General features: G+C 39.6%; 1 protein-coding gene across 4 annotated transcripts in view; it reads right to left on the reverse strand.

Annotated features, from left to right (window-relative positions):
* Positions 1-15,054, reverse strand: part of CILK1 (ciliogenesis associated kinase 1) — a 26,850-nt gene continuing 11,796 nt past the window's right edge. For all 4 annotated transcript variants that reach the window (XM_063389365.1, XM_063389364.1, XM_063389362.1 and 1 more), the window contains 9 exons: positions 12,640-12,772; positions 12,050-12,221; positions 11,332-11,499; positions 9,175-9,471; positions 7,889-8,079; positions 7,204-7,358; positions 5,716-5,847; positions 3,913-4,026; positions 1-3,505 (listed from right to left, as the gene is read on the reverse strand). In XM_063389365.1, coding sequence (XP_063245435.1) covers positions 3,351-3,505; positions 3,913-4,026; positions 5,716-5,847; positions 7,204-7,358; positions 7,889-8,079; positions 9,175-9,471; positions 11,332-11,499; positions 12,050-12,221; positions 12,640-12,772 — 1,517 coding nt within the window. In that variant the 3' untranslated portion in view covers positions 1-3,350. The remainder of the gene's footprint in view (positions 3,506-3,912; positions 4,027-5,715; positions 5,848-7,203; positions 7,359-7,888; positions 8,080-9,174; positions 9,472-11,331; positions 11,500-12,049; positions 12,222-12,639; positions 12,773-15,054) is intronic.

Genomic DNA, 15,054 nt, shown 5'->3' on the forward strand with positions numbered 1-15,054 from the left:
TACTTCTTCATGGATAACTTTATTCTGGGCAGGAGATTTGACACAGAAGGAATGAAATAAGCATTTGGAATGTTTCTGAACAAAAATACTGAACAAACAAGAACCATTACTTCTCCCCATCTCTGACAATTCAACCCCCTCCTTCCATATTAAGTTCTAAAATGTTCTTTCAGTGTATGTTTTCCTCCTCACATTATGGAACTTCCTACTCATATCAACAGCCATACCATATACAGGAACACAATGGGAGTGGGTTTTCTGGCTTTTTTTCTTTTTTTTCTTTTTTTTTCTCTTGCTAACATCATGGCACTTACACTGTTTTGGAAAATCTGGATTACAGGGGTGAATGATTCCACTGTCAGACTCCTTTATTATTACATGTTATGCTAAAGCCTGAGAAAGTGTAAACAGTACAATTCTAAAAACATTTTTCACAAATATATGACTAAATATTAAAGCATAAAGTTACATGTCATAAATTATCAGATATTCCGCTTGTCCAAATTTCAATATATAAATTTCCATATCCGTATTGCACAGAGACAGCATGGTAAAATACATAAACTCAGCTCCATCCTGTTTAAAAAGAACTTTTCCAGCTTCAGTAAGAATTTGCTTGAGTAAAGGATACAGCTATTACATATAGCTAATTTTGTCTCACTAAGTTAAAACTATTTGTGATTCTGCATGTCAAGATTATTAACTTTTTTTCCCCAAAACTAAAAGGCCTTAACTTAGGAAAGGAGGAGATATAAAAAAAGAAAATTAGAAATAAAACTTATTTTTATAATCTGTTCACTGGACTGACTAAAGCCTGGATGCTATTGTCAAAAGAATCACTGACTGTCTGATAAAGGTTCAGAGATTACAGGCCAGGTTCAGATTCATCCTGTGTTACCTGACTCTCACAGAGTTGTCCCCCTCCTTAGTGGAGAGACTCAGGTATCTCCAGAATGTTAATATATTCTCAGATGAGACAGATTTCTCTTGACCTGACTTCAACTCACCAGGGGTGAGTCACCTCACAACAAAGGAGCTCACCCTTAGGTATGATGAATCCAAGCCTCAGCTACCTGTTCTCATGACCTGTCTCCTTCTACTCATAGAAACTAAGTGTACAGACCAGACTACTTAAATAGCCTGCTTAGGTCTAGGGATACTGGGATGGGTTCAGGGTGTTCATTCTTGAGACAAATTACTTGGTGATAAAATAAATTAAATGATATGTATACATAAATACAGGCATTTATTTCCACCAAGAGAAACAACTCTTTCCAGTTCTAACACAAATATACATATTTCCCTTTCCACTTACCCACAGACACCCATCAGTGTGTGGTTTAGAAATCAAATGGCTGCTTTACTTTACTGCTAAGAATTGGCATCACTGCTGTGGAAGCAGTTAGGTTTGGAGTTAGTACTTGCTATGCCCAGACAACAGAGTCTTGTCTCTTTGTGGGCTGGGCCCATAAAAGCAAACAGTGACCAGCGTTCCCTGTGATTCCCCCTGCAGCACTGAGCCAGCAGCCTACCCTGGGGTACAGCTCCCTCCAAATCCCACACATTCACCGTGGGAAGCACCAAAAAGGCCAGACTCTGTTCTCAGTCTCAGAACCACAGCGGTGGCCCCTGTGTGTGCCAGGAGATCCCATGGAGAGAGTCTTGCTGACACACAAGCCATTCAGTTTCTGTGAAATGACTGGAAGCTGAGAACTGCACTCGCTCTGACCCCTTTAGGCTGGATTTAAGTCTCATAATTAAACGATTTTCCTCAGAAAGATGAGCATTTCTGCACACTTCTGCAAGGAGATGCATTTTCTCAGCACACTTCAGCTTTGGCAGCACTGCTCCAGATCACAGCTATGGAAGGTATTCTCCCACAGCACTGAACAGTTTTATGCAGGTGCAGGAACAGGTAAATGCTGACTGTGATCTAAAAGAATCTTCTGCTGATGGCTGGACTCTGGCACTCCTTTCCAGAGCAGAACTAAACCAGATTATGGCGCTACTTTTTTTTTCTCTGTAACTTGATATAAATCATACTCTCATAAACCGAGTTAAACTGCTCTTCAAAGGACTGTATCAATTTCAGTGAAATCAACCACAGTTTTACGTTTTCTTAATAGGACCACATAAGATCCCATTTTTTCCTGTAGAGCCTCTGGACCTGATTTATGGAAGCTGATATATTTTTCACGTTGTAAATGAAGATGTACTGAGTGAAGAAGAACTGAGTATAAACATAACTAAGGCCGGACTGACTAATTTCCTCTGGGTTGTTTTGGTTTCTGAGTTTTTTCCCTTAAGTGATGTAAAACAGCAGCGATACAAAACAGTTTTGAAAAGTAAGTCAGCTGCATAGATCTTGTTTCCTTAAAATATGTTGCTGGTATATCATTAGTGTTTTATTACTCTGAAATCAGTTTTATTAGTTTTAGTGATTTTTTTAATTGTTAATATGGTGCTTAATATGTCTTCAGATCTTACATTTGCAACAAAAGAAAAAGAAGAAACAGAATCTGCGTTATCTCCTTAGAAATCATTAGACCATTTACATGAATTTAACAGAGGTAGGTCCACATTCTGTTTCACAGTGAACAATGCCAAAGAACTCTTAAGCAGGAAAAAGGAACACTGTGTCAGAAAACAGATCTACTGAAGAGAATTTACCCTTCACCAAACAAGAGTCCTCAGATTTGGTAAATTTGAATAGCTGTCCAACAAAAAACCTTTTAAAGGCAAAAATAAATTTTAAAAAAGGTGCCTCCCACTATCTTTCAGCAGTCTCTCAATGACTGCAAAGGTGAGTTTAGACTGGTAAGTCACTCAGTCCTCTGATGTCAGGACAAAGCAATGAGCATGGGACAACAGAAGTGTGGCACTGAGACATGGCATCTCCTGAAATTACACAGCCTCAGTTAGCACATGAACTTCAGAAAACGTCTAACGAATGCCTCTTCCTCAGTACTTCTCCTTCACTGCAATATTGCACCATGGTTTTTTTATCCACTTCTATAAAAAAGTTGAATCTAATAAGAAAGTTAATTTTTTTAAAAGTTCATTATAAAAATTTGCCGTATAAAAGTGCCAAATCCCCTAAGCCTTATATACAAAATGTATCACTTTTATGAAAATAACTGGACCCAAGTATATAACAAAATATTTTTATACAAAAAGGTACAAGATTGCATTCAGATTAATGCAGGTAAGTAAAAAAAACCCCTTCAAAATGTCTCATTCACAGAAGATCTGCTCCTTTTAAATGTCCAGGTACGTAAACCAGGATGAAAGGGTCTCACGTTGGCCACCCTTTCCTGGCAGCATGCCCTGCTCAGCGGGCGTGTCCCAGGTCACCGGTGAGCGCCGTACTTGGCAGACCAGTCAACGCGCCCGTGGATCGGCTCCGCTGCTGGCGGGAGAGGCACCAGCCTCGGCGAGCTTTTGGCAGGTGAGCTGAACGATGGCCATCCAAGGAGGGGTCTGACTGATGTCAGAGACGCAAAATCTAAGGGACAAAAACATTCTGTGATCTAGGGGTTTAATCCTTCAGGAAATAAGCCTCTTTTTTTAACAAGGTTTGCTGATGTGAAAACAACAGTGGATCCAATCCCTAAAACTTTAGCAGACAAAGAGTATTCACATCAGTGATTTGACAATTCTGTGTCAGCTCTCATACCAACCTCTAGGTCCAATTGAAATAATCTGCAGATAAACCCACATATTTATTAAACAGAAGTAAACACAAACCAAATCCTTCTCTGTATGAAGTTCTGCAAGGTTACAAATACTACTTCCAGAGAGTCATATACTGACAAACAGAATAAAGCAAAGAGAACTAGTTTAGTGCTGCATACACACAGCGTTGCTGGAGTACTGACCAAGGGACCAAGAGAACTTCAGTGCTGGACTTACCAGAAGATGGATCCACAACTGGTGCTAACTGAACCCTCTGCTCAGCAGAACCTACTTCCTTCTTCAGAAATGAAGGGACATAAGCACTCGTTACACTGCTTGATCCTATGGGCCCTGAAAGAAATGGCAAGGAACACCTGAGCACAATGGATCTCCCATACTGTCGACAGGTGACAAAGGTGTGCCCTGAGGGATCTTGCTCAAGACCAAGCCTGATCATGGACAGATCAAAACACCAACTTAATTGAAGACACTTGAAATCCACAGCTCCTATCTATACAACTGCATTCAGGAGACTGTCAGCATCAGACTGCATTAGAGATGAAAGGAAAGCAGGTACAAACTGTACCTGTCAGGAAGAATGGCAATTCTCACTGACATCTCAGCTTTTTCAAGGTTTCTCAAAGCTTCTAACACTTATCATTTCAGTTGGAATTATCTTGCTTGACTTTCAGCAACTATATGCTGAGAATATATTGACTCTCAGTTCCTATACAGTAAGTCTAGGGCTTTGGTGCTACACAAGGCTCTTAATGAAGCTTGTGAGAGCACAACTTAAAAATGTGGTACAGATTCACATTTCAAATTTTGAAAGCCAGCTATAAAACTTGTCCCTAAGATGAGCAGGAACAGATTTGACTGATCTGTAGGATAAGCCATAGAAATGGAACAGAACAGTCTAGAGTAGCACAAGACTAAACTAGAGATCATGCACAGAGCAGAGCCATCACACATACACCTACGCTGCACTAGAGCAGTGGCAAAGCCTATTGTGGGAAATGATGGTAACAAAAAAGAGAGAAATCGAATTACATCTTATGCTGCTACAAAAGAAGCAAAAACTGGTACAAGAGCCAGGAAGGAGACATGCTACGTATATAAAGGTTCTCATGTAGTTTAGCTGTTTACAGTGTCCTCCCATCTTGAATCTTTAAAAAACAATTTTCTAATTAAATTGAATCCAAAACTAAGTTTTGGGGTTTTTTTTAACCTGAGTTTCTAGAGACCCAAATGTTTCTTTGGGCCAAGATTCAACACGAACTTTGGCAATAAAACACTTTCAAAACAACATATGCAAAAGAAGTATGGCACTGAAGAACTGTATCACATGAAAACCTAAAGCCACAATTTAGAGAGGAAGTACACAGATACAATCTAAAAACGTCAATGTGTTATCAACATGTTATATCTACAAATTAATTACTTCAACTCAAACAACAGTGACTAAATACCTGAAATATCAAATGCCAAAAAAACCTAAAGAAAAAAAATTGAAGAGTTTTGCTTTTTGTCTGAAATTTTTAAACTACAATTACTACATTATTTTTAACAACATCAATTGAAAGACATAATGATAGATTTTCTTTGCTTAATTCATATAATGAGAGTGATGTGTATGGCTAGTTCAATTTATGCCAGCTTACTCCTGTGATGACAGCCATTTATGCACCAGGTGGAGTAACATAATCTGGAAACCAGAAAATATGACTTAAAGAAACTGAAGAGGGAAACTGAAAGCAAGATGAAGCATTTTAGGTTGAACAGACCTAAGCCATCCAGCCTTCTATGCATGGGACATCTCAGACTTGGGAGGATTCATTAGAAGAAATTACTATGTTTCAGTTTAAGGCAGTCTCCCAAAGAAGAGTCCTCATAAGTGATTTTAACACAAAGAAAGGACAGGGCTAGCAGGTATCTTTGGAGCTGACAACGTTTTGAAAACAGATGACTCCAAAATACACCAGTGGGGAATTGCACAGACATTACTTATAATTTCTCAGAGTCTTAAGCACACCTTCTTACCTGAATTCATCCTGTTGGTAGTACTTCCTCCCAAACCAGAAGTTTTCTCAGACAAGCCAGAACCGGGCCAGTGATTAGATGGAACAGACTCTTTGTTTGAAGTGGAGACTATGCTATTCCTGGTGCTTATTCCTATATTGCAAAAAATGCAAAGATTACTTCACTAAAATCCCTGCTGCCACACAGGCCTGCATTCATTCCACTTGATGAACAATCTTAGAGTAGATGTCTGGTTCAACTTAACCAAAACCTCTCCCTGTCAGTAACTCTCTGAGTCACTCTCCATCCCCTTGTAATACAGGAATACCATAACAAGCCAGAGGCCCTAATCCTGCAAACATCACAATGTAAGTAGATCCACTAGCATCAGTGGCTGCTTATATCACAGGACAGGCTCTTTACATCAAGGCCACAAGTAATCTCATGTCACAGAAAGTGAACCTTGCTATGTACTTGAAACCTGTGTTTCCTATAAAAGCCTAACAGTGACAAGGTAACCCGAGAGGCAATAATGGCAGTTCCATTTCTCATAGTACTGTACTCCTCTTTGGTGTCTCTACTGAAACCTCAGAGTATGCAAACAGTTTGCACTACAGTTCATATGACCCCTACTGTTTGTATTTAACTTAGATCCCATATTTAAGCAGGGTGCCTAACATTTAAGGATGCACTCACATTTTATGATATGTCTAAAGCAGTCTTGGGATCAATGTGTTTTAAAATCTCCTCAAGTAAAACAAGTTTTAGCTACCAAACTCTATCTAAGTGAGACAATTCGAAAGTCAATTCATTGTTTCAGGAAAAAACCCCAAGTTTGCTGTCACAATACCTTCTAGTTTACTTAATTAATTTTGAAGTAGTACTACAAGTGAATGAATAGCTAACACTACCTTTATGAATAGAATTTATGAGAAAGAATACATTTATATTCATCTCATTTTAAATACTAACAGTCTGCCTCCTGTACTTCATCCTGCCTCAGCACTGGTGTCAGTATGGCAGAGGTATGATGAAGACAGGCATGTAATTCTCTATGGAGATATGGATCTGCATTTTACTTGACTTCAAACTACAGTAAAGCATATTCCTGCTACTAGTTTGCTTGTTCATGGTATTATACACTCATGACGTAAACACATGGCACTTTCTTTTCCAGTCTAGAAGACCGGTCTTCTACATTTAGGGAGACAGGGAATAGTTTGACACATATACAGACCTTTTCTAATGCACTTCCAAGTATAAGAGTACCCATGTGGAGGAAGAAGTAGCAACAATCCTGTCCCCTTCTTTGTAAGCAGCCCTTCTCAATTGCGAGACTACTAGAATGTAGTTTGTGCCATGGCCACCTACATTAGGAAAGCTCTTTCTGTCCTCATGTTCTTCGAGCAGTAGCCCCCCTCCACAAGTTCAAAGGATAAGAGCTAACATACCAATGACTATTTCATACTCCTGTTGGCTTTGCAGGAAGAAAAGGAAAGTTTTACTAACCAGGTCGATACCTAGAATGGTTTAAATAGTGTTGCTTTGCTGCTGAAACTCGCAATGTGGGAGTGTCCTGCCGCAAAAAGGTCCCATGGGAAGTTCGTGCACTGCTGCCAGAGCCTACAGCATCCAAAGGCTTCACGTCCAAAATGCTTTCAAACCTGCAATTCAAAAATTGGGACGTTTAGTCCAATTCTTATAGCACATGTTTATTCACAGCTGACTTTCTCAACTCCACCCCATCACCAGGAATCATTTCCTTATAACATGTTTGCTACACCATAAACACACAGACAACAGGGAATATTATCAATCTGAACTCATAGAAGTGCCCCTGAAAAGCAGATTTATGCTTCTAGTTCCCTTATATACTGCTTTTAAAGTTTTTATAAATCACTCAGTAAGTTTCTCTCTTCTGTATAACATCCATGGAAACTGCAGCTCAGACTTGTCCAAAACAGTCTGTATGTGTGGAGTATGTCAAAATGGCCCACATGGAAAGTATATATTCAAAAATTAATTTGGGGATCATTTTCAGTGGGGAAAAAAAAAAGAACTCTAAATTGTATAGATATACATTTCTAGATACAAAGAAAGCGTGAAGACATCACTATGAAAGAGGAAAAGGCCAAAGAAATATATTTTTATGTGTATGTGCCCAAATAGCACATACACATAAAAAACCCCTTACCTATAAAGAGTTTCATCATTCTGCCTTTTCTTGTTTTTCAAGTCCATTCTCATGATGGAAGAGCTGAAATCAAGGTCTTCCAAGTCATCCCAGTCTTCAGAACTCTTAACTGTCCTGGGAAGATGTCCCCATCTTCGCCTAGGTTTTGGTTTAAGTTCACCATTTATATTCTCAGACACAGCAGATGTTTTCTGTCATAAAGATTGAAAAGAATCTTTAGAAAAGAAACCCACATGCTTAGACCACAAACTAGGTGAAAGGATAGGAAAAAAGAGTATATTTTTTCCTCTATCTCAAAGAGTAATAGTGGTAGTAGAGCTGTAACAACACAGTCTTCAACTTCCATTAAACAAGCTAAGAACACAAGCTGTAGCCTGCTGACATCATTATGTATCTTCTACATTTTGTCCTGTAATAAAGCCTCTTAAACTGACAGAAGAAGAAATTTCTTGGGTCTCAATTTCAATTCTATTGCTGTTTCAGTATGCACCTCCCAAATCACTACCTTATGCTCAATTTTTACTTTTAGACCCATGTTCAGAGTATAAAACTGCATGAACGCTTATGTTTCCACAAGTCTGTGTCTAGCCATTTAAATTTTTTTTCTCTTGCAAGACAGCACGGGTACAAATTTGTCTCTTTTCACTCATTCAGGCTCAGCAGTACATTTTGACTTTGTGTGACACTGGCCAGTACAGACCTTGCTTATGTCTGACCCTGTAGCAGCAGCATTTGCACTGTCTGCTCTCATCACCTGTTTTATGAATCCAGTCCCCTCATTAGTAGACAGAAAGGGTACATTCTCATGCTGCAAGAAAAATCTGTTGGTTTCCATGTCCAGTATGGAAGACTCAAGGGGACTCTTATTCCCCACCAATAAATTGGATGCCTTAAATGGATGAAGGGAATAGTCTCCCTCATTTCCATACTGTTTAGCTCAATACTTTTCTCCCTGGCATCAGTCTCATTAATATTTTGAACACTGTATACATCCTTTCTACTCATATGAAATCAGTGTCATCCTGTAAGTGGTGCTTTACAAAAAAGGGAAGCACAAAATGGCTCTAAAACAGGAAACTGACTTGCTTGGTTTACAGCAACTGTATTTAGATTTCAATAGAGGAACTTTCTAGCAGAAAGTTGGAACGTTGGAACCATTTTTTAGTTCCATTCACTGTCCTTTTGGTGAAGTACAAGAACCTTAAAAGAGAACAAGAAAAAGAAACACAAGGAGAAAAGCCGGGCAGTATATCAGAAAGCTTATCTTACGTTAGATGGACCTTTACCTGCTGAGGAACCTTATTGTGAATTGCAGGCAGAAGAACCTGGTTAGATTTGTCCTCCTGTGAGCAGTTACTGTGCTCAGCCCCAGAGTTGTCTGTCTTACATGCGTACACCACGTGCTGAGAAGACTGGCTTTGTTGGAAAGGCCTTGATGAAATTCGGGCATGAGGTTTCAGAGGGGGCTGTGCTGGAGGGACAGGCTTAATATGCAGAGATGATTTACTATGCAGTTCCTTTTGTTTTCCCAGTTCCTGAATGCCCAGGGCATGCCCAACCTGGAAGTATGAGTATCGAAGTGCCTGAAAAGTAATAAAGATAACAGGCTTAGAAAACCGAAGTTTTCATTTCCCCAGTCCTATGTGTCAGTACAAATTTAATTTCCTTTTTTTCTGGGGTAGGAAACAGCAGAAGACCCTTCTCTCAACACTAAATTCTAGTGAGCACAATCCACTTCAAAAAATGTTGCAATAGTAGAGAAGTTTCAAGAGATACTGAGTTATCAAATCCTCTGTGGACTAGTACAGAAGGAAAGGTTCTGTAGAATTAAGACAGTTAATCAGGTGTGTGGCATCTAAAGGCATGTTTCATTATATGCTGTCTCTTCATGTGCAAACACATCCCCCTCACCATTACAGATTCAGTAGCAAAACTCTATGACCCCAAAGGCATCCCATCTCTTCCATTCTCCATTTCCAAGATGGAATTAAGTGAAAGAAATACAACCCTTATGGAAATTACCCTCTACATTTTCTGCAAGCTAGTAAAGTTAGTTAGTAAAAGTACTTTTATCCTGCCTTACAAGTAATTAAGAAGTTGTCAGTAAAGGCAATTTATCTATCTTGCTGCTTCATGCGTATTCATCTTTCCTTCCCAAAGACTTCTTACTACAAAAAGCTTCTAAAAGCTCAGATTCCTCCCTCTATTTGAACTTTACTGTAAAACATTTGTTAATGCTCTTAATACTGTTACAGTCAGTGTTTTTTTGTTCTTCATTACCTTTGAAAATTCTTAATTTATTTCACTTTCTAACTGTTTAATTAAATTTCAAGTTTTTCATTCCAATTTGTACTGGTGGTCTAATTAAATCACAAAGGTTCAGCTATGGCCCTGAAGTTAAGTGTCAGATTTGAACTCAGAATCACATCTGTTTTCCAAAAGGTGCCCTGCTCATTGCATTAGTTGAGTACTGCCTGAAACCAGTGACTACCACCACCTGTATGTGCAATACTGACGACTTGGGCAATGCTTATTTACAGGATGTTGGAACATATCTGCAATGCACTTGAGCTGAGGCTGCCCTGCAAAAGCCTTATCCAGGCAACACTGGGCTGGAGGAACAGAGAGCGAGCTGCACTAACAGCTGGCTGAAAGGCCGGGCCCAAAGGTTGGCAATCAGTGGAAAAAAGCCTGGTTGGAGGCCAGGAAGTATCTGTCCTCCCCAGAGGTCAATATTGGGCCAAATACTGTTCCAACACATCCATTAATGATGTTGCTGGTGGTGCATCATGCACCCTCAGCAAGTCTGCTGACAAGTGAAGGAGGGGCTGACACACTGGTTTGTTGTGCTGCCACCCTGCAGGACTTCAGCAGGCCGGTGAAATGGGCTGACAGAAACTTCATCAAGTTAATGAGGATAAACACCAAGTCCTGGGAAGGAATAACCACATGCAGTAGTGCATGCTGCGGTCAACTACCTGGAAAGCAGCTTTGCAGGAAAGGACCTGGTAGACACAAAGTTGAACATGGAAGCGTTACCAAAGTAACTGAGCACTGGCACAGGTTACTGGTGAAAGGTGATTGAACCTAGGGAAAGGTGATTGAACCAAATTCCAGTCATTCTGTGGTGCACCACAATGGCAGAACAACACAGCCTTCAGCCACACATCCTACCTTCACTCTGCTGTACTCACAGTGACTGGATTACACTGAATTCAAGTGTACTTACACGCTGCAGTCACACCTTGGACCACTGAGCACATACCCCAAGCAGCTGATATTTCATGCAAAGACTGATTACTCTTTCTTAATTACCCTCCTTTGTCTTGCAAACTGTTCTTGGATTCTCCTCTTCTCCTGCACCCTTGTGCATCTGCTGAATGACTGTTCCTTGCAGTAACAGAAAAAAATCACAAGCAGAGAAAAAGACAACAAAATCAAACCTGACTAGCTGTTGGCCGCTTTTTGGGGTCCCACTGCAGCATGTCTCTCATGAGCTGCACTGCTTCACTGCTGGCATTAGGTATAAGAGATTTTAGGTTATTAGGTACACACTGAGGCCAGCGAAAATTCATGGAAGCTGAAAGTTGGTAGCCTTCAGGCCAGTCATTCTGGAAGAAAAAGATTTCCAAACAAAAGTTCAGCTGTAAAGCATCAGTGCCTGAACACACATATTTTACCAGTAACAGACTGTGTCCAGCTTATTCTGGTCTTATATGGAAAATTTCTCTAAAAATCTTCACCTCAAACCTCTGGTGAGAGGTGAGTCTTGCTGTACATCTGACAGTCCAGGGCACAAATGGAATCAGGGAATAGGAATCTTGCCATGATCCCAATTTTTAACTTCTTAAACCACAGGTTTATAAACAATGTACAAGAGAAAATTAAATTCCCACCTAATGAAATCATTAGGTCTAAGGACTTCGTTTGCTGTGCAGGGGTGTATTTTTCCTCCTCTATACATCAGCTTTTATGGCATAATTACTGCACAGAAATGCTTACTGCATGGAAGTTTTAATTTAGTTTATTATATCTGAGATCAATACCATACATAAAGAGTAAGCAGGAAAATTTATTCCTTTTATGCTCACTGCTACCATGCCATTGTGTATTGTAGAACAGCTCCAGAATTACTGCAATCTGTCATATCACTTCAGTTACCTTTTTTGGTGTTCCTAAGACTTGGCAAATTTTGAATATAGTATCAATTTCACTGGCGCCTGGGAAGAGAGGCCTCAGTGTGTAAACCTCTGCCATTATGCAGCCAACAGCCCAAATATCTATTGGAGAACTATAGCAGGTGGATCTCAGAAGTACTTCAGGAGCCCTGTACCTGTAGAGGAAAGAAAGAAAAGGAAATCCCACCAATCAACACAATTCCAACATAAACAAAATCGCTCACCTCTTCATTCTTTGCTATTGAGAGCAAGCATTCTTTAAAAACCTCCTCTCCTGTACACAGACTTTTTTGATTAAAACTACATAAGCTTCTGTAAACTCTCCCTTCTGACACACAGCAATCCTAGCATGTTCCCACCTGCCTTACCACACTCCCTCTCTGCTCCTGTGCTGCTGCTATCTGTATACTGTCTTGCACTAACTGAAGCTTTTTAAATTACACCAAGCTTAAATAAAAGTTTCAAAACGAGGAGGCATCAACAGTAGTATAACAACCAGCACAAATTCAGTATAGTGCTACTTTCAAGTGTTGATTGCAAGTTCCTACAATGTAGGTGAGTACTAGCACTTACCATCTTGTGGATACATAATCTGTGTAAGGAGGTCGAGATCGGATTTCTCGGGCTAAGCCAAAATCTGCAATTTTCACAAGTTCTGGTCCCATACAAAGCAGGTTTTCAGGTTTCAAGTCCCTGTGAAAGAACCCTGAAATTCAAATGAAATACTGTTGTGGACTGCAATGCTACTCACAGCTGTATCCTTTATTTTCTAACTCAGTTGTTTTGCTTTAGTTCTTAGCATTGAAGCTGGAATAGCACCACACAGACATCAAAGTTTTATGTGATCAGCAGAGCTGATCAGTACAATGTTGTTCGGTTAGATTGTGAAGAATAGTATGCACAAATTTGCTATCTTGTAACAACTCAGAGCATTCATTCATACAGCTCTCTTTCAAGTGACAGTTCTCTAACATTAAAACAGTTTCCACCATTTTAATGCTAGTTTCATTCTAACTGGAAGCTGTCCAATGAAGTTAAATAAAATGTTATTTTAAACAGAATATAAATTAAAACAAGGGGGTTTTTTGCACATTGAACTTCTTTTTAAATCTGAGAACATAATCTGCAAGCACTCAACTACTTAACACCATGTAAGAGGATCTCAGTGTATTTTTTTAGTGCTCCCTGCATTCAGCAAAAACTGATCATAAATGAATGTTTGGCAAGAGCTCTTTGAATACAAAGCAGAGAAGAGGGCTGGAATATCACTGACTACTGTCTCTGAAATTTGCTTCCACCATTAGCCTGGAAATCTTTTCCTTATGTTTCTTTCTTGCAAGCATCTGAACCACTGTTCCTAGAGACAGCTCCCTCCCCTAGTACCTTACCAGAGCTCTCTGAGCTCCTTTTCATAGAGTACAATATGCCTGCTTTTTCCATGGCTTTGAATATGCTCCCACAGAGAATGGACTAAATATTGATATAGGATGTGTCTACTTTGTCCAGTAGAACTAGATTAGCTTTTGTTTGTTAGATTAATGCATAACAGCACTGAAGACATAGTGCTGTAGGTATCTATTAAGCAGAAGACTGCATCCTTCCTAGGGATGTTGAGCTGATATTCTGAACTACTTGAACTACTGCCATCTTGAACTACTGCTTCTTTGTGAAAGGTACCAGGTAAAGCAAACAAGGCTGTTCTTAGCATTTAGTACAATCACTTCTGTATTTTGCTGCACAGACATGCACCAACAGAATGCTGGAGGCCATTTGTTTTATGACAAACTTGTAAAAAGAGCAATCTGTGGTGTACTGAAATATAAAAAGATGCTTAAGAGTTTGGATGGACGAACAATGTAAGACGTTTACCTGACAAGCATTTCTATGCCACACAGGAGCAGAACAGAGAAATACAGAGAGGGAAAAAATGTTCATGTGATTTTTTCCAAAACTGTTGTGGAGAGAATCTTGGGACACTCATTCTTACACTGTGAGCCACAATACCATCATAACCATCCTGTTGGGCTTGCCAAACATTTCCAGGTGTTCTTAACTCCACATTTGCAACATCTTGGTAGAAATACAAGTCCAGTGTGGTAGCAGGTCAGTGAAAAAGACAGTTTAACACTGAACTGTTTAGTCTTCACAGCTACAGTAAGAAACAGCAATAAAAGCTGTTCTGAAAGGCTGTGATCAATTTGACAATTTACTGAAAAAGCTGGCTTACATTTTTGCAAATCAATCATAATATTTTCCTGTTTTTACATATCACATATGTCACTGAAACAGACTGGAATTTATAGTCAGGTTTCAGACGAGTAACCAAGCCACGTTAGAAGAGTGAATAAAGTCATTAGCTGGAAAATGTTTTGCAAAACACAGTTAGATGTGTTTTTCAAGTGAACTGTAATGCTGGTCCTTATAAGCCTTTCGCTTCCAGGACTTTGGCCACCAATGTCAGCTCTCTTTGGATAACCCAGAGAGCTGCCCAGCAACAGACCCCACAGTGTATCCAGCGGACAGCACCGCAGAGTCAGCAACAAATGGTGAGGAAGCTGTTGTTAAAATAAGGTGTTTGTTTTGAGATGTTTTTATGAGGTAAGTTTGTCTTGCTACTACTGGCTGGTACATCTACTAGCTTTTATTACTGTTGTAAATAATAGTTGGAAGCCCACGTAACAAAGCTGCTTGTCAATCGGACTTTATTCCTTTAAATGTATCTCACAGACAATGTGTGTTTTATTCAGGCATCTGCATGTACCTTGAGAAAAGAGTAACTTCTTTATTCTCAGTCTCAGGGGACCTTTAAATCTATCAAGAAATTTGTTTGTTAACATCCAATGAGTTTGAGAGTGGCCAGCTGCCCGACTGCCGAAGTTGCAATCTACAGAAAAGGAACTGAGTAAACCTCCAGAATGAAGTATTAGGCAACTGTAAAATGCAGGTGTTTTCAGTAATCTGAATCTCTCATACAGAGCCATTCTTTCG

This window comes from Prinia subflava, chromosome 2 (assembly GCF_021018805.1).
Source record: "Prinia subflava isolate CZ2003 ecotype Zambia chromosome 2, Cam_Psub_1.2, whole genome shotgun sequence".
NCBI lineage: Eukaryota > Metazoa > Chordata > Aves > Passeriformes > Cisticolidae > Prinia > Prinia subflava.